Source organism: Chlorocebus sabaeus, chromosome 28 (genome assembly GCF_047675955.1).
Source record: "Chlorocebus sabaeus isolate Y175 chromosome 28, mChlSab1.0.hap1, whole genome shotgun sequence".
NCBI classification, from domain to species: Eukaryota; Metazoa; Chordata; class Mammalia; order Primates; family Cercopithecidae; genus Chlorocebus; species Chlorocebus sabaeus.
Window position 1 is genome coordinate 12,966,419 of NC_132931.1, and position 27,977 is coordinate 12,994,395.

The 27,977-nt window shown below is 40.5% G+C and overlaps 1 protein-coding gene across 1 annotated transcript; it reads left to right on the forward strand.

The window, feature by feature from the left end:
* The first annotated feature begins 1,868 nt into the window (after positions 1-1,868).
* On the forward strand, positions 1,869-26,303 carry CYP3A7 (cytochrome P450 family 3 subfamily A member 7). Its single transcript, XM_008018612.3, has 13 exons — positions 1,869-2,063; positions 5,869-5,962; positions 8,296-8,348; positions 10,229-10,328; positions 12,865-12,978; positions 13,244-13,332; positions 14,611-14,759; positions 15,859-15,986; positions 16,995-17,061; positions 19,669-19,829; positions 21,360-21,586; positions 22,644-22,806; positions 25,039-26,303. Exons 1-13 carry the CDS (start codon positions 1,993-1,995, stop codon positions 25,132-25,134), a joined length of 1,512 nt encoding a protein of 503 aa, XP_008016803.3. The 5' UTR covers positions 1,869-1,992; the 3' UTR covers positions 25,135-26,303.
* Positions 26,304-27,977: the final 1,674 nt, after the last annotated feature.

Sequence of the window (27,977 nt, forward strand, 5' to 3'; positions counted from 1 at the left end):
CATGTCTGTCCTGTGTTGGTTTGACACTTGTCACTTCTTAGGTACCTCTCTGTAGGGCTCCTTTATTCCAGGGATTCCAGAGTTACAGCACATGACTCCATCCAAGAACGTTTATGTGTCTCCTGCTTCACTAGGCAGGAGGTGTCACACCCAAGGAAGATGTGGCTCTCAGCACACGCCTGGCACAACACTGCACATGATATTCATGCACTTGGCCTTGAATCTGATATGGAATTTGCATGATGTTCACCCACTCATCCCAGGTGCCATGCAGCCCTGGAGGCTTAGGGGCCACAGGGATGGGAAAAGCTGCCTTTCTGGGGTGAGTATCAGTTTCTGCAGGAGAGCTGAGTGTGAGAAAGAATAAAGAGAGAAGGAAGTGCACAAGCACAGCTTAAACATCGTCTGTTTCTACTGAGTTATAAGAACTCTGAGATTTTATTTATTTGTCATGTAATCTACCATTCCTCAAGCCAAGCAGACACAGAACCTGGGTCTGAGTGATGATAATGAGCTGATATGATTTTCACGCTCTCATCACTGAGATCTCTCCCATCAGGAATGGGTCACGGGGCTCACAAGTGGCCTGTAATAGCAACTGCTATTACATCTCTAGCAGCTCCTGGGGCCTGCTCTCCTCCCTTTAGAAAATCCTCCACTTGTCAAAAAGGAAGCCATTTGCTTTGAATTCCAATTCCACCCCCAAGAAGCTGGGACCATTTATTGGAGTCCTTAACGCTGTATGACCTGCAGTGACCGCTGCCCCATCATTGCTGGCTGAGGTGGTTGGGGTCCACTTGGTCATCTGGACAGCTGTTCTCTTCTCTCCTTTCTCTCCTACCATTTCCAGACATGCAGTATTTCCAGAGAGAAAGGGCCAGTCTTTGGGAAAGAACCTGTCTAACTTGCTGTCTACGGCAGGACTTTTGAAAGGTTCACAGGAAGCAGCACAAATTGATACTACTCCACGAAGCCATCAGCTCCACCTCATCCATGCCCTGTCTTTTTTAGGGGTCCTCTTGCCAACAGAATCACAGTAGACCTGCCTGAAAGTGCAGAGACGGCAGCTGAGGCACAGCCAAGAGCTCTGGCTGTATTAATGACCTAAGAAGATGGAGTAGTCACCAGAATGTCAGAGGAAGTGACACGCACAGGCCCAGCAAGCTCAGCTAAGTCAACTCCATCAGCCTTTCTGGTCACTGTGTGTACAGCACCCTGATAGGGACCAGAGCCATGACAGTGAATAAGACGAGACTATGCCCTTGAGGAACTCACCTCTGCTAAGGGAAAAGGGTGTGGAAACACACAATGGTGGCAAAGAGAAAAGAGGACAATAGGACTGCATGAAGGGGATGGAAAGTACCCAGGGGAGGAAACAGTTAAATGTGTGTGAGGAGGTTGGTGAGGAAAGACTCTAAGAGAAGGCTCTGTCTGGCTGGGTTTGGAAGGATGTGTATGAGTCTTCTAGGAGGCACAGGCACACACCAGGCATAGATAAAGATCTGCAGGCATGGCTTGTTGGGATGAATTTCAAGGATTCTGGAATGAGGACAGCCATGGAGACAAGGGCAGGAGAGAGGAGATTTAATAAATTTTATGCCAATGGCTCCACTTGAGTTTCTGATAAGAATCCAGGACCCTTGGACTCCCCAGTAACATTGATTGAGTTGTTTATGATTCCTCATAGAATATGAACTCAAAGGAGGTCAGTGAGGGGTGTGTGTGTGTGATTCTTTGCCAACTGCCAAGGTGGAGAAGCCTCTTCCAACTGCAAGTGGAGCACAGTTGACCCTGCTACTGGCTGCCACCCCAGCCCTGCCTCTTTCTCCAGCATATAAACAATCCAGGAGCCTCAGTGAATCACTGCTGTGCAGGGAAGGAAAGCTCCACGCACACAGCCCAGCAGGAAAGCTCCACGCACACAGCCCAGCAAACAGCAGCACACAGCTGAAAGGAAGACTCAGAGGAGAGAGATAAGGAAGGAAAGTAGTGATGGATCTCATCCCAGACTTGGCCGTGGAAACCTGGCTTCTCCTGGCTGTCAGCCTGATACTCCTCTATCTGTGAGTAACTGTCCAGGCTCCTCTTCTCTGTGTCCTTGGACTTGGGCTGCTAATCAGGCCTCTCTTTCCCTTCTCTGTTTTGAAGATCAAAAAGGATGTTCAGGTCGGGCGCAGTGGCTCACACTTGTCATCCCAGCCCTTTGGGAGGCCGAGGCAGGTGGACTGCCTGAGGTCAGGAGTTCAAGAGCAGCCTGGCTAACATGGTGAAACCCCATCTCTACTAAAATTACAAAAATTACCTGGGCTTAGTGGTAGTCCCAGCTACTTGGGAGGGTGAGGCAGGAGAATCACTTGAACCTGGGAGGTGGAGGTTGCAGTGAACTGAGATCATGCCACTGAACTCCAGCTGGGGTAACAGAGTGAGACTCCATCTCAAAAAAGAAAAAGAAGATTTTCAAGGAGAAGTAGCTTAAGTGTTGGATGCTACAAACACAGAGAGGTTATGATGGATCTTTGGCAGATCTATAAAGGAATAAATAAGCCTCTCCCCCATCCATCTCTAGTGTCAAGAAGGGTTTAGGGACAGCATTGATTGAGGATAATCTAATTAACAGTGGTTTGGACCCAGCTTACTAAACCAGAATTTGGATTTTACATTTTTCCCTTTAACTTGCAGGAGAAGAGGATGAATCTTCTCACCGGTGGGATCCTGACATGCTAGGGCAGGTGCAGGGAACAGCCACTCCCACTGTGTTTGCAGTGGAGGCTTCCTGCCTGTCACATTTTACTTCTAACTCAATTTCACTGTTATTAAGAGTAGGGAATCATGGTGATATGAAAATAGAAAATACAAACCTCATTTTAATTCTTTCACCAAAAGATTAGGAATTCGGTAAGTTGTGGTAACATGGTTTCCTCCTGCTGGCATTTTAACAGGAATTGATATGACTTAAATTCATCCTTTTTAAAGCCAGACTTTTTTGGAGATACACTATTTCCAGCATATTCCTCCTGGGTGATAAAAGAGAGCTGTTAGTTCAGTATTTGTGACAATAAATGTGTGTAAAATAACCTCACCTTTCCAGAATAATGTCAGGAATATGACTCTAACACACAAATGTATATCTCTATGACAAGATTGCATATGTCTTTTTAAAAATACCTTCCTGTCAGTTTATTTTAATACCCCCATTTCAAATAAGCCTGCTTAGCAGGTTATCTTAAACTCTCAGGACAAGGAAGTAAGCAAGACTGTGAACCAGTGAGGACAGCAAAAGCATCCAGGTAGGATCAAGATGAAGTGAGAAAATATTCCTCATCCCTCAGGGTAGAACTCTAAAGAGATATTCATGGTTCCTGCCCCCCAGTGGAGGTCACTCGAAGAGCAAACATGTTGACATCTCATCTGCTTCAATCCTGGACACAGGGGCACGATTGGTGTCACTCTGTGTGTGGTCTGCCATGTTGTGGGGCTGTCACTTCAGATTCTGGCAGTCAGGCAGACAATACCTGAGCCTGAGACGAGGCTGGTACAGCCCAGTTATTCAGAAGCTATAGGGTAGACCATACCCTTCTTAGGCCTATACAATTACATGCAATAGATGACTGGCTTTTCTGTTAGCCTCTTCATTGTAAATGAAAGCAGCATTACTCTATCAAACAGAGGGAAGCTGTAAAGAAACTAAACAGTTTGCCCAGGCCAGCCTCTGCCTTGACATGGTACCATGTGAGTCTAGACACTCGCCTAGATCTTTCCTCGGGGGCCAGTGCTGCCGACATATTAACTCAATAGTTTGTCCTGGCCTGAAAGATCATGTAACATGTAGAAAGTTTAGAAGCAGAGATTAGTGTCATTGATTTGCCATGGCTGTGACAACAAAGGAAGGAACTGGAGTGGGAAAACCCAAGGCCACCCTGGTTTTGGTAGATGGTGCACACACTTCCACCAACTGTTCTGAGGCAAGGATCCAAATGCACTATTGAGCCTGGCTATGCTGCCTGTGCTGGGTCCTCCAAGCACAAGCCTCCAGGCCATTTCTCAGTTGTACTTTACCATATATTATCCGAGTCACTGGATTTGTACAGAATGCTTAGAACCTATACTGCCTTACAGGAAACCCTTTAAAGAAGAGAAAACAAGGTTTTAATTCAACTGTCTGGAATATTTTATGGTTATTTATGTGGAATACTGCATCTTTTCCTATCAACAGGAAGGTACGTGAACATTAGAAGGTGCCTGTCTTTCAGCACATACGTCTATTTATATACTCTATACTTTTCAGCCACATTTTCCTAATTTGCCTCTCTGGGGTCAAGCTTGTGGGATTAGGAGATTCATGGTTGAATTGATGGCTGGTGACCTCTTCCATCAGCCTTTCTTCTTCCTCCAGTCTTCCACCCCTCAGTAACATCAGACTGGGAAGGTCTTCAGACATCCAGAATCCCCAGTTGGGGGAGTCCATATATGACCCATCAAAGATGAGTTGCAAGCAGGCCTGCCATAGGGAGCAGCAGCCTTAATGGGTTTTCCTACAGAGATAGTTCATGTGCAGAGGCAATAAACTGCTTTGTAATTGATCACCTTGGAAAAAATGAGCATGTCTGGCTGTATTAGTCTTTTCTTCCATTGCTGTAAAGAAATATCTCAGGGTGGATAATTTATAAAGAAAAGAGATTTAATTGGCTCATGGTTCTGCAGGCTGTTCAGGAAGCATAGTGACTTCTGCCTCTAGGGAGGCCTCAGGAAATTTACAATCATGGCAAAAGGTGAAAGAGAAGCAATCAGATCTTACATGACTGGAGCAGAAGCAAGAGAGGGTGGGGAGGAGGTGCCACACACTTTTAAACCACCAGATCTCATAAAAACTCATTGTCACGAGGACAACACCCAAGGGGGATTGTGTAAAACCATGAAAAACTGTCTCTAAGATACAATCACCTCCTATCAGGCCCCACATCCAGCATTGGGGATTACATTTCAACATGAGATTTGGGTAGGGGCACAGATTAAGACCATATCACTGGCACTGTGCTTATCAGGTGAATAGCACCAGTTGGAAGGCTAGATTTCACAAGAGGAGGAATGTCCTGGTTCTTAGTTGTGATTCTTTTGCACACTATCATTCAGGGAAATATGAGTCAATCATTCTCCAAATAGCTCAAATCAACCAGAGACTGAGGTGTAGCTGAAAGGTGCTCACATTTCTACGAGGCCAATGGAAGCCCGGAGCACAGTTGTCAATCTATAGAAATAAGGACTCTGTGACTCCTCCAAGACCTCTCTGTGAATGACGGTTTAAGAAAGGCCAGATCCTAGAACAGGGTCAGAGGTTAGAGCAAAGGGAGAGCATAAAAGCCTCTGAGCAAACTCTAAAGACAGGGTCACCATAGGCTCTCAGTGACCTTCTGTGATTGAGTGGATGCAGTGACGCAAAATCTCATCATCACTGCAGGAAACAAACAAAATAAATTGTCACCCTTTCTACCTAGGATGAGAATCCCAAAATCAGAGAAGAATCCACTTACTAAAAAGATATAAGGGAAAGAAGTGCCCTGGAAGAATTCGTGCCTGAATCTCTCAGTATCATTCACATTTGAGGACATTTATCAAGTATTCATTACAGGATTGGGACCATGAAGACTTCTGCTGCTTTGAGCTAATCATTGTGACTTTTTGGGGTCTCACAGTGGAGGCACCAAATGACCTGATGAACAAATATAATCATTGCCATCGGAGTTACTGTTATTTTTAATTGCCTTAATGTTACCTCCTCTTGAGCATTCCAGTTCCTCAGTCAGTGACTCACCAGTCCCTATATCTATAAAGTCACAATCCCTGTGACCTGATTTCTGTTTCACTTTGTAGATATGGAACCCATTCACATGGACTTTTCAAGAAGCTTGGAATTCCGGGGCCCACACCTCTGCCTTTTTTAGGAAATGTTTTGTCTTTCCGTAAGGTGAGTGTTTTTGAGCTTCCTCTTTCGCGTCTTACGATTGCAAAGAGCAGCTTACTTCCATGAGTAAAAGTGCTTCTCCTCAGAAGGAAGGTCTGAGGTTTTATACTTTCAGAAACAGTGTGTAGGCATCACCCAGAGCACAGCAAAGTTTACCCTGGGGCTCTCTTGCTAACTCTCAGGAGCCTCAAGTTTGCCACAGTTGAACAGCCCAAATCTCAGGTAGATCAGCAACTTGATGTGAAGACATTGTGAGCACCATAAAGAGCATTTCCTTTTTGCTAGATGTAGGTTCCCAGGAAGGTACAGTCATACTTAGTTCATATTAAAAGTAGGAACAGGAGCCCCTGATTGTGGCTTGTTATCTGTGGACATGAGAGTCAAACTTTCCTCTCTGTAGCAGTAGCTCATGAGTAGCCTTTTTTCCCTTCCTCCTGCACAGCTTTGAAACTCAGTTTATTATTATTAGGGAAACCAAGTATTTACCATTGGGTCATTTGCACCTGCTTGAAGCCTCTCCAAAAAATGCTAAATTTCCTGAGGATATTTCCACGGCTCTACCACGGCTCTTACTCCCCATGACATCTTTTGCCACTTTGAGATACAGAACAAAGGTGTTCTGCTTTACTTCTTTTCCTTTGAAGGTTGCATCTTGTGGGTGAGTCTGAGCAGGAAGTGGATGTAACTGAGATGAGAGAGTGGTTGTCTATTAACCTCAGATATTTAAGCACAATATGAATTTGTGGGTTTATTTTTTACACAAAGTCAGAAACACATGCAAAATCGCTAGAAAGGGGATGATTCGACAAAATTATTAAATATTTAATTTCACTAAATAGAATGTCGTATGTGCCACACGGACTGTGAAATTTGGCTGAGCCTTTGTGCCTAACCTTATCTGATCCTCTGTTCAGGGCCTGGTCCCTGGATGGAAAATTATGAGCTCATCTCCACAGGGCCAGCAACAGCAGTCAGCTCTCTGGCTTAGCCTCTCTCTCCTGCAAACTGAGGCTTGTTTCTCAGATTCTAGTTCTCCCAAGTGAGGGCTTTGTTGTCTAATTACTGCCCAGGAATTTCATATTTTTTCCCCCTGCAAAAGCAATAATTTCCCTACTTTCACACACATCCGTGTGAGGAGGCCAGCAAACAGGCTTTGTGTAAAGGTTTTTAATTACTTGGGTGCAGACCGACTGAGTCTGAAAAAGGAGTCAGCGAGGGGAGATAGGAGTGGGGCAGTTTTATAGGACTGGGGTAAGCAGTGGAAAGTTACAGTTAAAGGTGGTTATCCATTGTCAGCAGAGGAGGGGGCCACAAGGCACATGGTGGGGAGATCATAGGACTCATTGTCCAGAAGAAGAACGTCATGAGGTCGATCGATCGATTAGTTGGGGCAGGGCAGGAACAAGTCATAATGGAATGTTGTAAGGTTGATCAATCAGTTAAGACAGGAGCTGGCTGTTTCACTTCTTTTGTAGTTTTTGGTTGCCTCAGGTCATCTGTATATATACATGCAGATTTGGGCTCAGAGGCGTGAAACCCACCACTTTCCCCATGTCAACTCTTTAGTAGATGGATCCACAAGATACACGTTCCTCAGACCTTCTTTTCAATAATTAAAACTTCACCCTTGAAATGTAGAAAGAGGAAGGTTTACTTTTAAGTTTCAGTGCAAACTCCAAGCAAGTGTCATAATTTGCTGTGTCCAATGTGTAGAGGTGACATTTTCTCAGAACTTCCATGTTAAGCTGCAAAATCGGAAAGTGAGTCCACTTTGTCATTCTGTCACTCACTCATTTCTCACTCAACAAATATGCCTCATATTTATCTAAATCCGCTAGACTAAAAGAGGTCCCTGGTGTCTGTAACTTTCTAATTCTGCTAGAATTCCAGAGCGAGCTCATGAAATAAATGAAAAGGATGAAGAACAAAGAGATAAAAGAGTGCACATTCCCTTCTGATGCGCACTCACTTTCCCTCAGCCTTAGTTTCCCCACATGCCCCTGGAGGTGATCATTCAGGGATTTATGAGATTTTAGAGACAACACATGAAAAAGCAAAGAGACATCAGAAAGACAAGGAGTTACTTAGTATTTATACATCAGGATAAGTCATTCAGTATCCACGACAGTTAAAGAAAATTCAAGAGTGATTTTATATTTCCCTTTTCAAATACCTCCTGTCTTTTCTCTCCTTTCTCTTGTGATGTCTCTAAATAAGCTTCCTCTAACTGTCAGCAAGTCTAATTTCATTGGATTTGACTGTTTTCAGCCCCAATCAGAGGCAGGGTTAAGTACATTTAAAATAATAATCAAATATTATTTTGTTTCTCCTCCCAGGGCCTTTGGACGTTTGACATGGAATGTTATAAAAAGTACAGAAAAGTCTGGGGGTGAGTATTCTGGAAGCTTCCATTGGATAGACTTGTTTCTATGAGTTTACCCCACCGCACAGAGGATAGTCTCGGCCCAGAGCTTCTTGGGATGAAACTCTTGCCAACCTAACTACAAACAGAGAGGTTCTCTGAAAGAAGAAGATATGTATTTGGGGGTAGAGTATTAGAATGGGAATCTATGTGCCATTATAAGCTATGTGCAAATTCAAGGAGGGAAAGGAAGACAAAGATGTTCCAAGGAAAATATGAGGAGTACTTCATATGGGTTTTGAAATAGTTTTCCTTCACTACAAAGATCAGTAACAAGGGTGATGCCACACCAAGGTTGGACAGGTAGTTGCTGGGCAGGTGTCTTTGCAGAAATATTTTTGTGTAAGGTTGGGATGGGCTTTCTGCAGGCTTGTGGTTTCACAGTCTTTTGTGATAGTTTTGTTATCAGGCATACAAGAATGTGAATCCTCTCTTCATAGCCTTCTGTGATTTATTTGTCAGGGTTTTTAATCACACACATAGGCACACGGACACACTGACACACACACACACACACAAACACGTGCCATAATTTTGGTTCTCACAACGTTCACACTCGCTATTGTAAAACTTTTTGAGGCTTGTCCTACCAAGGATCCCCTGTGTCACCAGGTGTTGAGGTCTTTGGTCTAAACTAGGCTGGGAGCATTGTGGTTACCACTTTTCCCCAGACTTTGGTGGCCCAGGGACTCCCAGCATCACGTTCTGTCCAGTGTCTGCCTATTCTCCTCTTCTTTTTTTCTTCCCTTGGTGCCCTTTTATCGCATGCATCGTCTCAGACGCTTCTAATATGTGCTCATATTAGCAGGGCATCATCTCCTTCCCACATCGATTCACTTTCAATTAAAAGCCAAAACTCTTCATTTATACTTTGGATTTAACATGCTTTTGGAAGAAGGGTTGAGAGACATAGAGAAACAGATTGGGAAACCATTTATGCTCTGCTGTTTGTTTTTTTTTTTAACTTTCTGTGTAATTGTGGAATTTTTCATTCCGTTTTATTATTAACTTTAAGCCAAGACTTTTTAATAGAAGGATATAAGTATATCTTTGTCTATACCTTTCTGCTGAATATGAAGAAATGCTGAATATTCTTAAACCATTGTGTTCCCTTGTGAGCTGACGGACTGTGATTTTATAAGGTGGCCTCAGCCAACTGCAGCCACTGTCAGAGGGGCTAGAGGTTTGGCAAGAGCAGTGGAAGAGGTGCAGTGGTGTGTTGGTTAACTAGAAGCAAGAGGCAGAAGGCTTTGCCTCTTTGTACTCCATCTTCTCTAATCTAGTCCTCAGAAACCACAGTGCTGCCTGAAGGGTGCTGTGGACCTGGCATGGCCCACACAAGGAACACAACTGAGTAGAAAGAACACACAGCTCTGGATGTCCACGGGCCCCACAGCAACTGCCCTGGAAACACTTAGTCCTTGTGAGCATTTGATGATTTACTTGCCTTCGTTTTTCCATGGACCTAATATTCTTTTTAAAAGTGAAATATTTTAAACATATGAAACATTGTGGAGAATGGCATGGAAAATACCCACACATGCACCACCCAGCTTAACAAATGCTCTCCTGTCATTTCTAACCATGATCTCTTTGAAGAGCTCTTTTGTCTTTCAATGTCTCCTCCCTGTTTGGCCCACATTACCCTTCATCGTATGAAGACTTGGGTGGCTCCCATGTCAGACTCTTGCTGTGTGTTATACCTAATGAACTAGAACCTAAGATTACTGTGTATTGTACATTTAGGGTATTATGTAATGTCAGGATTAAAGTCTGGCTTCCTGGGTTGGGCTCCAGCTGTAGAATAAGGCTGTTGATGTTTAATCAACTCTGTTTTTTCCACACAGTTTTTATGACTGTCTACAGCCTGTGCTGGCTATCACAGATCCCAACATGATCAAAACAGTGCTAGTGAAAGAATGTTATTCTGTCTTCACAAACCGGAGGGTAAGCATCCAGTTTTTGAAATTAAAATACTCATTGATTGATTAAATTTTATTTTAAAATTCTTATATATTCATAGACATTTGCCTAAAAAGTGTGCAGGAAGATTCCAGGTACACTTCATCCTACCCACCCCCCCCCTCCCCCAGTGCTGACATCTTGCAATCTTGCATAACTATAAATACAGCATATTCATGTTATGATAGTACAGGAAATTGACATTGATACAGTTCACAGAGCTTATTCAGATTTCACCAGTTTTATGTGTCCCTCATTTCTGTGTGTAGTTTTCTGTTTTTGTTTGTTGTTTTTTTCTTTGTTTGTTTTTTGAGAGGGAGTTTCGCTCTGTCACCCAGACTGGAGTGCAGTGGTGCGGTCTTGGCTCACTGCAACCTCCGCCTCCCGGGTTTACGCCAGTTTCCTGCCTCAGCCCCACCATGCCCCGCTAATTTTTGTATTTTTAGTAGAGATGAGGTTTCACTGTATTGGCCAGGCTGGTCTTGAGTGTGTGGGTAGTTCTATGCAAATTTATCACATTTGTAGATTTGTGCAATGACCAGTATGATCAAGATGCAGACCCATTCCATCTCCATATGGCTCCCTGCTGCTATCGTACAGTCACAAGTCTTCTTCTCTGAGAGAGTCTTTATCAGTGAAAATGTCTTTCTATTTTGAGGAGGCCAATGTATTAATATTTTTTTTATGGATTGTGCTTTTGGTGTCAAGTCTGAAAGTTCTTTGCCTAGCCCTCCTTCCTATATTGCCAATTTTTCTAAAAGTCATAAAGTTTCATGCTTTACTAAATGTAACTCTATTACCTATTTTGTGTTATTTTTTGCGTAAGGTATGAGATTTAGATCAAGGTTCATTTTTTGTGGCTTATGGCTGTCCAGTTGCTCCAATGTCATTTTTGGAAAGTTGGGCATATTGTTAAAAATCAAGTGGGCATGTTTCTTTGCATCTGTCATTTGCTATTCTGTCCCACTGATCACTGTGTTTATTCTTCCACCAATAACAAACTGGTGACTCTACTAGCTGTACAGTAACTCTTAACATCATGTAGAGTGATTCTTCCCACTTTTATTGACTTATTTTTTCAGATCTGTTTTAGCTCTTCCTGGTCCTCTGCTTTTCCATAAAAAATCAGAATGAGTTTCTCAGTGTCTACAAATAAGCATGCTGTTATTTTGACAAGAATTGAATTAAACGTACAGATCAATTTAGGGAAAGTCTTATCTTTACCATGTTTGGTCTTTCAATTCATGAACTTAGTATGCCTCTCCATTTCCTTAGATTTTCTCCGATTGCTTTTTAACAATTTGTAGTTTTCAGCATAGAGATCCTGTACATGTTTTGTTGGATTTACAGCTAAAGAATTTCATTTTTGTTTGAGTGACTGTAAATGATATTATATTTTTCTTGTGTTTTCAGATATTGATTGTTGGTACATAGAAACGTGCTTGGATTTTGTTTGTTGATCTTGTATCACAGAACGTTGCAGAACTCACTTAGTATTTCTAGAAATCTTTTTGTATATTCCTTGAGATTTTATACATTGACAATTATGTCACTTGAAAATAGAGGCAATTCTTTCATTTCCTTTCCAATCTGTATGCCTTTTAATTCTTTTTCCTTGTCTACTGCACTAGGACTTCCCAGTATAATGTCAAGTAAATGTGGTGAATTTTTCAATTGTTCCTAATATTAGGAGGGAGGCATTCAGTCTTTCATCAATAAGCATGATTTAGATGAAGTGGGTTTTTTTTTTTTTTTGTAGACTCTCTTTATCAAATTGAGAAACTTTCCCTAGTTTGCTGAATTTTTAACATAAAAGAGGGCTGTAAGTACTCATTATAAAACAAAATATGGTTATGGAAGATGAAAGAAAGTTTCAAGCATGTTGGCTTGATAGGACAGTTCCAAGTTGGCAAAAATAATTATCTCTTCCTTTTTTTTTTCTATCCATGGAATAAAAAATTAAGAGAAAAGAATGTTCATAGAATCACATTATTTCTTCAAAATACATTCCTAGTTTTAAAACTATTACCTACCATTTTTTTAAAACCACCACATCGAGGCACCTCTTTTTCATGTTGCCCATGGTTTAGGTGAACATAAAGACAGAGCTTGTCTGAGGCAACATACAGTACACCAAAGCCACCTGCCTCTCTGTCACCACTCTCTCTCTCTCTCTCTACACTGCACAAGTGCTAGGTGTTGATCCTGACTATTCCACTGGAAGAACAGGTTCCCTATCATGTGGAGAATTTGCATGTAAAAGGAGACTGGGAAATACAGGCTGGAGACCACATCAGGTGGCTGGGTCTCCCGAACACTGCCCCCCACACACACACAAAAATATATCCCAGGACACTGGGCATCTGGGATAAATCTGTATTGAGCATCTAGCATAGGGCCTGTCACCTAGTAGATGGTCACTAAATATTTGTTAAATATGTGATGCCTGTTTAACATTTTCTACAACCATGGAGATCTCCACAACTGACACAGGACAAAATGTTTCTGCTTTGAACTCTAGCCTTTAGGTCCAGTGGGATTTATGAAAAGTGCCCTCTCTAGAGCTCAGGATGAAGAATGGAAGAGAATACGATCATTGCTCTCTCCAACCTTCACCAGCGGAAAACTCAAGGAGGTATGAAAATAGCATGAGTTTTAATTAGAAACTTAAAGAATGAATCAGGTGGGGACAGGTAAAAAGTAAGACCACAGTCCCTTTCCAAGGGGTAGTCTGCTGAATTTGAGCTTCCTAAAAATGGTCTTTTATCTTTATGTACAGAAAAGACATCACAAAATTCATTATAAAATGTCACGTACTGCTCCGTGCTGGGGAAAGCCACGTTCTTCGTGGACTAGAGTCTGCACATTTTACTATGGGTGGTGTTGTGTTTTGTGCTTAGATGGTCCCTATCATTGCCCAGTATGGAGACGTGCTGGTGAGAAATCTGAGGCGGGAAGCAGAGACAGGCAAGCCTGTCACCTTGAAAGAGTAAGTAGGAGCACAGCCGTGGGGTTCTGAGCTGTCATGAGCCCTGCCAGCTGCCTGCCATGGAGCTGATATTCCCACTGTTGGGTCATTCCAGTGACTAGACTAAAGGATGGCTGTAGTATTGCAACTTCAATGGGTCTCTCAAGATGGGGCCACTCCCAAGAGGAGGTGGGGTAGCTGGGGGAAAAATGTCTTCTTCCTTATCATGGAAGGATTTACTTATCCATTAAATTGTCAGCCCAAATGTCCTGGAAGACTAAATGCATACTTTAGGGGGGAAAACGTGTGATTGTACCAAAGTTTTAAGCATGGCGTGTACGGAATGGTGGAAGGGGAAGGCACTTGGTATCTATTGGTTGGCAGTGAGTACGATGGGAAAGTTATAATGGAGAACTTTGAATAATTTTGACCCTTTCATGGTTTTTCTGAGGATATCAGTAGAATACTAAATATTAAACATTCCCACCACTGCTTTTTCCTCCAATCTTAAAGAGAAGGGGTGGGGGTTTAATGCTAAATGTAGGGTAAGCCTATTATTTGCTATCTACACTGGTTTGTGCTTCAATTATTCAGGAACAACAGGTGTAATCTGCACCTGTCCTGGGCAGACCAGGGATATGTGGTCACTCAGCTATAGGAATTTCCAAATCAACTTTTAGTGAATTTTTTTAAACCAGGACATTGTTGGTCATTACATTTTACTAAAATGATTCTGCCGTCAGTGCAATTTCAGCTCACAAGAGCTGGAGATAGTGAAACTTTCCAAAGCTTGAGCAGGGAGTGTAGAGAATAAGGATGATATTTCTAGGAGCTCAGAACAGGGTGTTGCTGTTTTGTGAAGTAATGAAGAGGAATCAGCTCTGGGCATAGTCTGTAGTCAGGCAATATCACCTGTCTTGAGTCCGTAAGAAGAGTGAATTTTTCTCCTCTTGTTCTGCTGAAGCACACTGCTTACTCATCTTGTATCATCCACACTCAACACATGCTACTCTAGTTCTCTGATAGTGGGTCTCTGTCTTCCTATGATGGGCTCCTTGATCTCAGAGGTAAGTATAACTCAGTTCAGTCTCCATCACCCCCAGTGTAGGGCCAGCTGCGTCACTGGCACCTGATAAACCCCTTCTGATGGAGTGTGATGGGACATGATCCAGTAGATAGTTCTGAAAGTCTGTGGCTCTTTGTCTGTCTTGACTGGACATGTGGGCTTCCTGTTGCAACTATAGTGGAAGGATGGTAAAGAGGTGCTGATTTTAATTTTTCACGTCTTTCTCCACTCAGCATCTTTGGGGCCTACAGCATGGACGTGATCACTAGCACATCATTTGGAGTGAACGTCGACTCTCTCAACAATCCACAAGACCCCTTTGTGGAAAACACCAAGAAGCTTTTAAGATTTAATTCATTAGATCCATTCTTTCTCTCAATAAGTATGTGGACTACTATTTCCTTTTCTCTCTCTCTCGCTCTTAAAAATAACTGCTTTATTGAGATGTAAATCACAATGTAATTCATCCACTTAAAATGTACAGTTTAATGGTTTGTAGTACATTTGAAGATATGTATGACCATCACCATTGTAAACCTTAAAATATTTTTGTCAATCTAGAGACCTCATACATTTTTAGCTATCAACCCCCTGCCACAAACCCTGTTGTCATATGCAACCACAAATCAACTTTCTGCCTCTATAGCTTTGCCTATTCTGGACACTTCATAGAAATGACATTAATTTGTCAGGGTTTTTTTTTTGTTGTTGTTCTCTAGTTCATGGATTTGTACTTTAGTCTGTATTATTTTCTTTCTTCTGCTGGCTTCAGGCTTAGTTTGCCCTTCTTCATTTACTGTGTTGTGGCATGAATGTAGATTATTGATTTGTGATTTTTTGTTCTTGTAAATTTAGACATCACAACTATAAATTTTCCTCTGAGCACTTCTTTGCCAAATACCATCAAATTCTGGCCTATCACACCTTAATTTTTGTTCTGCTCTAAACACTTTCTATTTGCCCTTTTAATTTCTACTTTGACTCATTGGTTACTTAAAAGTTTATTATTTAACTTCCAAATATGTGTGAGTTTCCCAGTTTTCCTTACCTTATTGATTTTAGCTTTATTCTGTGATAGGTGACTGAGATACACTGTGTTATTTCTATCTTGATTACCTGCTATTTCTTGAACAGCATGATTAATTTAAGCAGCAGATTATGATTTGGGTTATCCTAAGAGACTCTCATCCAATAGATAAAGGCAAGGAGATTAGGGCATTGAACTTTGTTTTTTTCATTATTTGAACGATGCAGAAGGGGCTGCTGATCTCACTGATGTAGTGGTGGTCCCTATGCATAGATCTGCCCTTGTTCAGTCACTGGCCTGTGAGAGGGGCAAAAGTCAGAGAAGGAATGGCTTCCAGTTGAGAAACTTGATGTATTTTACTTTTTGATTGGCAGAGAAAATAAGAATTGCTCCAGGTAAATTTTGCACTTTCACAATGATTTCATTTTCTGTTGTGTTTTTTTTTTTTCTACAGAAATCTTTCCATTCCTTACCCCAATTTTTGAAGCATTAAATATCACTATGTTTTCAAGAAAAGTTACAAATTTTCTAAGAAAATCTGTAAATAAGATAAAAGAAGATCGCCTCAAAGAGACACAAAAGGTAAAACATGGTGGTAGTTATAGGAGGATGTTTAGTTTTTCATAATTTTTTGTTAATATACATATGATTGGTGCACTTCCCTGTCTTTAGAGAAATATTTTAACATAAAGAGTACTCATGCTTAGAGCAAGATAATTCATTTGGTTGCAGAAAGTGGAGTTTGGGGAAGGAGATATGAGAACGAGTCAGAGATAGCACTTAAAATTTAATATCAGGCATCACAATTAGTATGCCATGGCATAAATATTATTCACATAAAACTTTATCACATCACTTCCCTTCAATAAATTGCCAAAGGATAAACGTTACTGTTTAGATATTTTTTTTCTGGTATTATGCTTTCTCTAGATCATAGATTGGTAAAGAATCGTTTCAAGTACAAGCCTGTTATTTCAAACATTCTCCAATGAAAGGCCCTATCAGGCCACCTGCTGAAGTGTAGTGTGTGTTACATTTGAGCCCTCTCACAGACTCAAGTGAACAGGTGTCTTCTCCGAGAATTGAGGCTGCAAGGCTGGCTAACTCAGCTTTGCCTTCATCAGCCCTAGAGGCCAGCCAAAGGATGTCTGCAGGTCAGGGAGGCAGGAATGGGTAACCCAGGTGTTGCTGAAGATTGTATAGCTTTTGGGAATGTTGGAGTATTTGAAGATGCTCCCACCAAAGCTGCTGATAAGTTCTGGAAATGTCAGGAGAATAATCTTCGTGAACATTGGTGAAGAAGAAGACAGAAGAATAAAACGTCCAGGACTTCTTCATGGGTATGCAGTTAGGACCACGGAAAAGACCAAAAAGCAATTGAACATTTATCCAGACTTGTTTCAGGAAAACATCCTGCTTTCCAAGGATTTAGATGGATATTTTTTTCACTGGTGACTCAGGCAACACCCATCAGATTTCTGGTCTTCAAGGGGCCATATTCTCAGAAGGGAGGTTGAGGACTGCACTTCCGATTAACTTCTGTCTTCATGAGTCACTTTCTATCAATAAAATTTCTCTTTTTGCTTCTAGCGCCGAGTGGATTTCCTTCAGCTGATGATTGACTCTCAGAATTCGAAAGACACTGAGTCCCACAAAGGTATCCAAAGAGTGCTTCTGGGGGCTCCTGGTGGGGCACTCAGAGGGAGGTCCTTGTTCTGAAAATATACAGGAAGTATTCCAGGAAGATGAGAATTTCTGCCACATAGCAGAATGACACAGGTTTTGGATGTTATAAATGGTAGCTGGAGGCACTTTCTAGAGGCATACAGGCATAGATAGCCATGTTCTAAACTTAAAGGGCAACCCTAAGGAAACCTGGCATGCCAGAAAGAGTCAGTGGTCTGTGGATCACCTACCTGAGATCAAGTAGCAGTTCTCAGCCTCCTCCAGATCCTCAGAATTAAAATTTCTGCCTGGAAATTTATTCGGTTTCTGCAAAAGTAATTCCGAATTTTTGTGATTACTTTTAATGGCAAAAACTGCAATTACTTTTGCAGCAACCTAATGCATCTAACATCCAATCAGGAGGCATGCTGTCCTAATAAGGGTGATTTTAACTGGCATTTTTTGGTGAAAGTGTGTTCACCAGGTTAATCTACTACAAAGTTATTTTTTCCTTTGGAATGGATAAGTAACTTGTGTGGAAAACCTCTGGGATCATGTAAATATCCTCTTTGTCTTCAATCTTTCACCTACTAGTTTTAAAACCCATATTGGATTTTCACTGAAGTCATTATTACTATGACAGTGGCAAAATGATGACCATGTTCAATTTCAAGCCACCAAGATTTGGCAATCATGTCACAAAATTCCTGAATATTTCATCATTGGTTCTAGAGAGCAGGAGTAGGCTGAATTCAGCATACCACTTTAAATATGTTCATGTCTATGTCTACTTCTGTCTGCCTGTCTATCTATCTATCTATCTATCTATCTATCTATCTATATCTATTATCTATCCATCATCTATTTATCTGCTTATTGATTATCTATCATCTATCTATCTATTCATCTATCTATCCCAATACAACTTGCTATGATAAAGGAAATAGCCTATTGTGTTAGTGTTTCATCTAGAAATCACTAGACACATGTAGCTATTGAGCACTGCACATGTGGCTAGTGTCACTGATGAAAAATTTTAAATTGTATTTAAGTTTAATTGAATAACATTTGATTTTAAATAGCCACATGTCGATAGTGGCTACCGTATTGGACAGCAGAGCTCTAAACTTTGAGATTATAGTTCAATTTCGCATCAGTATCATCAGTTTCATGGTAACTGAATACATGTATTAGATAGTTGAATTTACCCACAACTGCATCACAGAAATCTTGACTGGTAAATCACAGCTCTGTCAACATTTCTCACACTCCTTTCATATTGGTTTTGGTAGTGAATTACATTGTTGGAACAGGCACCATATTAATTTCTGTGTTCCAGGTTTCTAAATGTCCTAATCCAGTCTTGATCAAACAGAGCAGTGACGGACCATCCTGAGCTTCTCTCAGGAGAAAAACCAAGAGGGGGGCAAACTTCTAATCACAGGAGCTTATGCTATTTTAATGCCATTCATCAGACTACAGTCAATCACCACTCATCTAGCTTTTTGTCCATCTCCAGTTGCTGTACATCCTGGGATAGTCAATTCTGAGACCTATAGCCTAGATCTATCAGCTGATGCATCTCAAAGATATAATCCATACTTCTCAAGCTGGGCTATGCACACAAATCACCACATCTTGTGAAATTCGATTGTGAATCAGTACTTCAATAGTGGGGTTTGAGATTTTGCATTTCTGTTTTTGTTGTTGTTGTTGTTTTGTTTTGAGACAGTTTTCGCTCTTGTTGCCCAGGCTGGAGTGCAATGGCACAATCTTGGCTCACCACAACCTCAGCCTCCCAGATTCAAGTGATTCTTCTGCCTCAGTCTCCCGAGTAGCTGGGATTACAGGCATGTGCCACCACGCCTGGGTAATTTTGTATTTTAGTAGAGGTGGGGTTTCTCCATGTTGGTTAGGCTGGTCTTGAACTCCTGACCTCAGGTGATCCATCCGCCTTGGCCTCCCAAAGTGCTCAGATTACAGGTGTGTACCACCACACCCAGCCTTTGCATTTCTAACTAGCCCCCAGATGTTTATGACCCATGGACCACACTTTGAGTAGCAAGAGGTGGTCTGTATTCCAATATTGGTCTCTTAAGTTTCCTCAAACATATCTACAGGAAATGTCCTTTAATTTTCCATACATTTAACCATTAATGTTGCAATTTTTCTCAAAGTTTGTCAAGATATATTTTGGCTAAAATAAATTACATTTTTCTTGGGAGAGAAGACTACCCCATATTAATTTACAATAAAGTACTTTTAGGATCATTCAAGGAGCACACCCATAACACTGAGTATGCTATGAAGAAACGCTCTCTCTGGAAATTACCCAGCTGTGCAGGTGTCAGGGATGGCACAAGAAGGAGTGGATGGCCCACATTCTCGAAGACTTTGGGGAAAACCTGATAAAAATGATTTGCCTTGTTGTGGCCCTGTAAGACACACATCAGAACGAAACCACCCCCAGTGAGACTGAATTGCTTTTCTATTTTTTTTCCCTAGGGATTTAAGGACTTTCACTTAGATTTCTCTTCATCTAAACTGTGATGGCCTATACTGATCTGATTTACCTAAAATGTCTTTCTTCTCCATTCAGCTCTGTCTGATCTGGAGCTTGTGGCCCAATCAATTATCTTCATTTTTGCTGGCTATGAAACCACGAGCAGTGTTCTCTCTTTCATTATGTATGAACTGGCCACTCACCCTGATGTCCAGCAGAAACTGCAGAAGGAAATTGACGCAGTTTTACCCAATAAGGTGAGTGGATGATGCATGGAGAAGGAGGGAGGAGGTGAAGCCTTAGCAAAAATGCCTCCTCACCACTTCCCAGGAGAATTTTTATGAAAAGCAAAATCATGATTCCTTCACTGACACTGTGTAGGAAGGCTCCAAAAAAGAAAAAGAAAGAAATATAGGGAATGGTTGCTATTGGCAGAAGTATAAGATCTTTGTTAAACAGTCCTGGCCCTGGTTCATCTGCTTTCTGCTATCACAATAATTCTAAATAAAAAACATCCAAAAACCTCAGTGGCATCTAACCATAAGCATTTATTGCTCACAAGTCTTGATAGTGAGCTCCGGTAATATTGGCAGGACTTGCTCTATGCTGGCTGTGGTCTGACAGGGCCTGGCCCTGGGTGCGCTGTGCAGGCTGACTCAGCTCTGCCCCACACCTGTCTCATGTTTCAGTCAGGTAACCACTGGTGAAGAAGCCAAGTAGGAACCAGGGTATCTGACCCCTGAGCTAAACTCTTAAACTCTAGAATAGTGCCTTCCAAATATAACACCAAGTACTAGGTGCATATCAACCGTACAGTTTTCAGAGCTCTGCCAAAACTGGGATTCTTTGTGGTATGAAGAGACACAGCTTTGGGCTGGCCTGGGTGTGGCAGTGAGATGAACACAAAGGGATGTTCTTCAGAGATTACAGTTCAGCCCTGGAGCAACAACTAGGAGACTGTTTCAGCAAGTGAGGATAGGGCTGTGTGGGGTTCTATCCTCTTTATAATTTCCACTAGCACTGAAATCATGTGCTCTGGTAACATCCAATCAGAACCTTCTTTTGTCATATTTGGGATAGAAGGGACTAGTTGTCCTCAAATTATTGATAGAGATTTTATATAATATAGTGTTTCTCTCCACATTTTATGTATATAACAAAAGTCTTGTGTGTGTATATGTGTATGTATACATTTGTATTGTGTATATGTGTGTATATATATACGTGTGTGTATATATGTATATATATTCATGTGTACATATATACACACACATATATACAATACAAATCCTGCTTAGTAGCTGTTTTTGTTTGTATATGTAACAAAAAGAATTATGAAGCAGGACTCTGACCAATAGTCCTTGTATGGCACAGAGAATTTGCTTTTAATATCTCTTTTCACTTTCTTGGTTACAGACACGTGATCTCTTTTTTGAAAGGTGACAATCACTTTGTCATATTTTATCTGATGCTAATGCTCATAGCCTATTAGTCACGTTTGTTTCCATGAGAAAGAAAAACCACTAGACGGTTATGCTAAGGATTTCTGCCCCTGGAATGAGAACCGTCCCGAATGTCTCCCACTTTCATAACTCCTCCACACATTACAGTGGGCCGTTGAGCACATCAATGGGCATGACAGTTATTAAAACAATTTATGAATGTTATGATCCTTTACCAGTATGAGTTATTCTCTGGAGCTTCTGAAATGTCAACAGTACTGCGTGGACTGAGTTAAAAGTTAATTCAAAATCTCAGTTTATCCAAATCTGTTTCTTTCTTACCAGGCACCACCCACCTATGATACTGTGCTACAGATGGAGTATCTCGACATGGTAGTGAATGAAACGCTCAGATTATTCCCAGTTGCTATGAGACTTGAGAGGGTCTGCAAAAAAGATGTTGAAATCAATGGGATGTTCATTCCCAAAGGGGTGGTGGTGATGATTCCAAGCTATGTTCTTCATCATGACCCAAAGCACTGGACAGAGCCTGAGAAGTTCCTCCCTGAAAGGTACAAGGCCACTGGGAAAGCAGTCCTCCCTGAACCAGCCTGGTTCAAGCATATTCTGCCTCTCTTAATCTACAGGACAGTCATGGTCTTGTACAATCATTTGCTTGTCTTTTTATTTTTGAAAGTTTTTTTTCATGAAATTGATCATTGTCACACTGTACAAACCATAGACTAGATAAAAGAAAACTACAACCACCCACAGTTCCAAAAACTTAAAATGAAGGTCATCAGTTATGTCCTTATGGGCCATAAGTGTTCAAAATATAAGGACTCTTTTAAAAACACATGATCACAATGCTATTATTATGTCCCAGAAATGAATATTTTTTCTTAATATAATCAAATATTTAGGAATCAAGTTTGAATAAAAAACATGGGTCTAATCTTCAAAGAATTTATAGCTTAGTGGAACAGATAGACAAAGAAAGCAGTGATGATACTGCTTTGCACTGGTACAGTAGCATCATACACTCATGTACATTATCTGACTTCAACTATTCTATGGAGGTGTGGGGGAGAAAGAGGGAGAGAAGGAGAGAAGAAGAAGGAGCATAAGGAGGAGAGGAGGGATAAGACAAGGCAGGGAGGAGAAGGAGGAGAATTAGAAAAACAAGAGAGGAGATGAGAAGGAAAGTGCAAAATAACAATTTTGAAATAGTGCAAGACAATTTCTTCTTCTCCTTCCTCATGACCAATATAAATGTATCTTGAGGCAGGAATCTACTTTGCCATCAGTCTCATCACTTATGTGCCTTTATAGTGTGAACACATAACCACCCTGAATATAATCTGAGTGTTTAGAAATAAATATTCTTTGCAACACTATTTATCTCCTCTCAACAAGACTGAAACCTCCTATAGTGTAACGGGAGTAGAAAGGATCTATAGCTTACAATTCTCATAGTAAAATAAGCATAGCAGGATTTCAATGACCAGTCCACAAAACTATCCTGTGTACTACTAGTAGAGGAGTGGGCCCTAAGTAAGAAATCATAACATGTAACTCTTAGGGGTATTATGTCATTAACTTTTTAAAAATCTACCAATATGGAACCAGGTTCAGTAAGAAGAACAAGGACAACATAGATCCTTACATATATACACCCTTTGGGAGTGGACCCAGAAACTGCATTGGCATGAGGTTTGCGCTCATGAACATGAAACTTGCTCTAATCAGAGTCCTTCAGAACTTCTCCTTCAAACCTTGTAAAGAAACACAGGTCAGTCAATTTTCTGCATAAATAATGTTTTCTTAAGAATTATTTTAACTGAAGGGTCTACATATTTAAAAAAGAACACACTCATTTAATCTTCTACTAATTTGTTCTATGGGCCAAGGAATCTATTTGGGCCCATCTGTGATCTTTAAGGGTCCTTCAGTTCTGGCGGTAAAAAGCTGTAGCGTTAAAAACATCATGTAACATCAATGTAGATTAGCATGGCATGACTATCTGCAGTCTCCTTGAATTTCAGCAAGGTTTAAATTCAGTTTCAAGTCAATAGGAAAGATGGGGAAGTATTTTGCACAATCACAAAGAGCAATTACTATCTTGTTTTCTCTTTTGAATGGTGCTATTCCTTCCCAGAACTTGTAGAAGCCCTCTCATTACAGTGGCTCCCAACCACTAGCTGTACATTGGAATCACCAGTGAGCTTTAAAAATTCATGATGCCTGGGACATCTCAGAAATTCTAAACTAATTTGCCCACAGTGTGGCTTTAAAAGCTCCCCAATTGCTTCTCATGTGAAGCCAAGGTGGAAAATGAGTAAGGTATTTCTACTGGATATGAAGGACTACCACAGTCCAAGGCCATCCTTACTGACCTTACCTTCCAGTTGCCTAGCTCTATCCAACTGGGCTCCTTTTCAACCCAATTATAACTCTATTAATCTTCTTCCCTTTCTTCTCCTCATTCTGTTCTTATCTTTCAAGACCTAGTTCAATTCTCAAGCTCTCCAAGGTGTCTTCTCGACCTAGTCCAGGGCTCATTTACTCCTCTGCTCTGTTATTTGTTACTGGAGACTATTATCATATAATTTCATAATTTGCCATTAAATCATTGGGTTTTCTTCTCTGTATTTTCTCTGTGTCTAAGAATCTCTTCCCCCGATCCATTAACAATATCTTGTCATTTTGTTCCTTTTAAAATATCCCAGTGGTGCCTTGCAAGCGACCTAATCTAATTCAAGCATTTGGTCATTTGGTAAATGTTTAAGGAGGGATGTGCAGTTGATTGGCTTGCATACAAATATTAAGTTTTTTAATGTGAACACTTAACAAATGACATTCATGTATTTGCATGTGTGTTTGTGCTTGCACATGTGCACGTGCCTGTCTGCCTGCAGGGAAAATATATTCATGCCTTTTGGAAAGTTTTAAATAATAAATATTATATTTATAAAAAGATTTGGGATCTTTTCTCTGAAGAAATTAAAGAACAGATGTCATTTATTCATATTAAGCAAGACCCTATAAATCTTATTTCTAGGTCTCATGTATTTATTAAGCAATTCCACCCCTTAAGCAGGTTTTCTACATAGGAGAGGAAAAAGATAGAGATGATTTCCATATTACCTCCATATTCCACATTATTTGTGGCTTTAGGCCAGCTATGTAGCTATCCTGCATGTGTGCTCAGACAGGGGACACAGCCCTGAGAGAAAGTAGTCCTCTGGCACACCTGGGATGGGAAAGGTACTCACTTGTAAGTTTCAAGATAGCACTTCTGGATCTCCATGGCAATTTTTTTGCCCATCACTCCATGGAGATCAGAATATCACTCTGTTGTGTTCCCTCAACACTGAAGCAGTGTTTGTCTCCATAAGAATGGGGCTAAAAGTTGAGTCAAAACACTGTAAGAATTGAGAGGTTCCCCACTTGCACTACCCTTGGAAACTAAGAGAAAATGTTAAAAAATAAAATGATGATGCTTCCTGAAGGCGTCTTCCCATCTTTACACTAGATGGGTTCAATTGGGAGGAATTACTGGACTCTGGAAGTTGAAGACTGTCCATATAAGTAAAATGTACAATAACTACTCAGGATTACCTTGCAAGTTTCAACATACACAAAATTAACTTTATATGACTCTTCAAAAATAGTTTGCCATCATGCCTAATGATCTGATTTAAATTTTTAAAACTCATCCATTTTACTTAAAATGTAAATCAAAAAGAACATGGATTCCCATGAATTTGTCTGAGGTCAGGCATTGCACAGAATAGGTGCTCCATAAATATTTTGTTAAATGATAGATGATGAATGCTCTCATTATACAATCTTCACACATCTTATAGAGTAAGTATAAGGAATCCAAGATTTATAATACTGAAAGTAGTTTTTATATGTTTACAAAGGATTATTGTTATTAATGCATTTTTTTACGTTGATGCTATACTTTCTACTTTTGCTTTATTTAATGCTACTCAATATGCTTATTTAACTGTTGCAGATCCCCCTGAAATTACGCTTTGGAGGACTTCTTCAACCAGAAAAACCCATTGTTCTAACGGCTGAGTCAAGGAATGGGACCGTAAGTGGAGCCTGATTTCCCTAAGGACTTCTGCTTTGCTCTTCAAGAAAGCTGTGCCCCAGAACCCCAGAGACTTCAAATTACTTTGTGAATAGAACCCTGAAATGAAGATGGGCTTTATCCAACGTACTGCATAAATAACTAGGGATTCTCTACATGTATTGAGCTCTCTCACAGTGTATATAGAGTGTTATACTCGGTAATGTAAAGGAGATGACCAAATCAGTGCTGGGGAAGTAGATTTGGCTTCTCTCTTCTCATAGGACTATCTCCACCACTCCCAGTTAGCACCATTAACTCCTCCTGAGCTCTGATAACAGAAAACATTTCTTAAAAACTTCATCCACAATCATTAATGAAAATAACAATTATTTTGATGGCTCTAACAGTGACATTTATATCACATGTTATATCTGAAGTATTCTATACTAAGTTTTATATTAAGCAAATCAACAAAAACCTCTTTACAAAAGTATTATCGTATGCTTTCCTGCACATTAAGGAGAAATCCATAGAACTGAATGACTGAGAACCAACAAGTAAATATTCTGATCATTGTAACCACTGCTGATGTGGGGTCTTTGTCAGAACTCCAGTTTGATTATTAACATAGGAGAGAGTTAATCCACTATGACTTTGCCCATTGTTTAGAAGGAATATTCATAGTTTAATTATGACATTTTTGACCAGGCACAGTGGCTAACACCTGTAATCCCTGTACTTTGGGAGGCCATGGTGGGTGGATCACCTGAGGCCAGGAGTTCGACACCAGCCTGACCAACATGGTGAAGCCCCATTTTTACTAAAAATACAAAAATTAGCTAGGCGTGGTGGCATGCGCCTGTCATCTCAGCTACCTAGGAAGCTGAGGCAGGGGAATTGCTTGAACCTGCAGTGAGCTGAGATCACAGCACCACACTCCAGTCAGGGTGACAGAATGAGACTGCATCTCAAAAAAAAAAAAAAAATTATGTCTTTTTGTAGCACATTTATTTTGTAACATACAACTGAAGCCGTTATTATATCATTAGTTTCGATTTAATGTTTTCAGCCCATCTCCCCTCATATTTCTGGGAGACAGGAAACGTTTTCTTACACCTCTTGCATTCCGTCCTCAACTCCCAACTGTCTTAATGCAAAGAACACTTAATAAAAAACAGCTGATTGGTCAATTGATTGGGCAAAATGGCTAAAAGTACTCATTCCTTTTCTTTTCCTATTTCTTCCTTTATTTTCCCTTTTGAATAATTTAGTCCCAGAGCCATTAGGTGGGTGGCAGCCAGATGGTGGCCACACATTAAGGTAGAGAAGAGAGTCATGGTGGTTCCAAGTCAGAGACCAAGTAGGATGAGGACCAAGTGGGTGTCCATGTGGAAACAGCCTGCCTCGGTGTGGGAGTCCAAGCAAGCAGAGAAAGGGTCCACACAGAGGGGTGGCCTGCAAGAGCAGCCAGAGCCTAAATATGGCATGGAGAACCCACACGAGGTGAGGAGGGCATCCATGAGTGGGAAGGGATGGGCAAGGTTTGGCTACATAAAGGGAATTGATCAAATATGTAAATATATTATGGATGATGGAAGCCAGGCTTCTTACCTTTGCAGAAGGGAGTCATGAATTCAGAAAGGGAGAAAACCAGCATGAATCCTGTGAAATTAGATTGGAGTGGAAGTATTCGTGTATATTCATACTCTTCTAGATAGATAGAGGTTTAGATAGGTAATAGATAGATAACAGATCAATGACAGATATAGACATAAATGTATACACGTTTTTGTGTGCATGTACAAAAAAAAAACCCCCAAATATTTCCTAGTTCTCTCCACTGATAGGGCTAGGTGACAATGACATTTCAATAGCAATGAGCACACTTAGTGCCAAGATCTTGGCTTATGAATACCGTTTTCCACTGAAGGGAACCAGAGCTCTTTAGAGAAATGCCTGATTCCAGGGCCAGGGTTAAGAATGTTCAAGATAAGCCTAGGACACATTTTGTGCCAGGAAGCAAGAAAATGTTCAAATGATTTCCAAGTAATGTTTGGAAATGATATTTGAAAAAGTCTTCCAAATGATAATCCCAAATGATTTCCAAATAATACTTGAAAAAAACGTATAGACTCGACCAAAGAACTATTAGAACTGATAAACATATTCAGTAAAGTTGCAGGATACGAAATCAACATACAAAAATCAGCAGCATTTCTGTATGTCAATAGTGAACAATCTGGCAAAAATAAAAAAGTAATCCCATTTACAATACCACAGCTAAAACTAAATATCTAGGAATTAGCTTAATCAAAGAAAAGGGCGATGTCTACAATGAATACTGTAAAACACTGATGAAGGAAAATGAAGAAGACACAAAAACGAAGGACATTATATGTCTACATATTGTAAGAATCGATATAGTTAAAACTGTCCACAGTACTCAAAGCAATGTACAGATTCAATGCAATCTCTCAAAATACCAATGACTTTCATCAAAGAAATAGAGGAAAAAAATCCTAAAATTTCTGTAGAACCATAAAAGACTCAGAACAGCTAAAACTGTCTTCAGCAAAAAGAACAAAACTGGAGAAATCATATTACCTGACTTCAAGTTATACTACAGAGGTATAGTAACCAAAATAGCATGGAACTTGTATAAAAACAGACACATTGACCAATGAAATAGAATAGAGCACCCAGAAACAAATCCACACACCTATAGTTAACTCATTTTCAATATTGTTGTCAAGAACATACACTGGGGAAAAGATAGTCTCTTTTGGAGCTGGGAAAGCTGGATATCAATATGCAGAAGAATGAAACTAGACCCCTATATCTCACCAGACACAAAAATCAAATCAAGGTGGATTAAA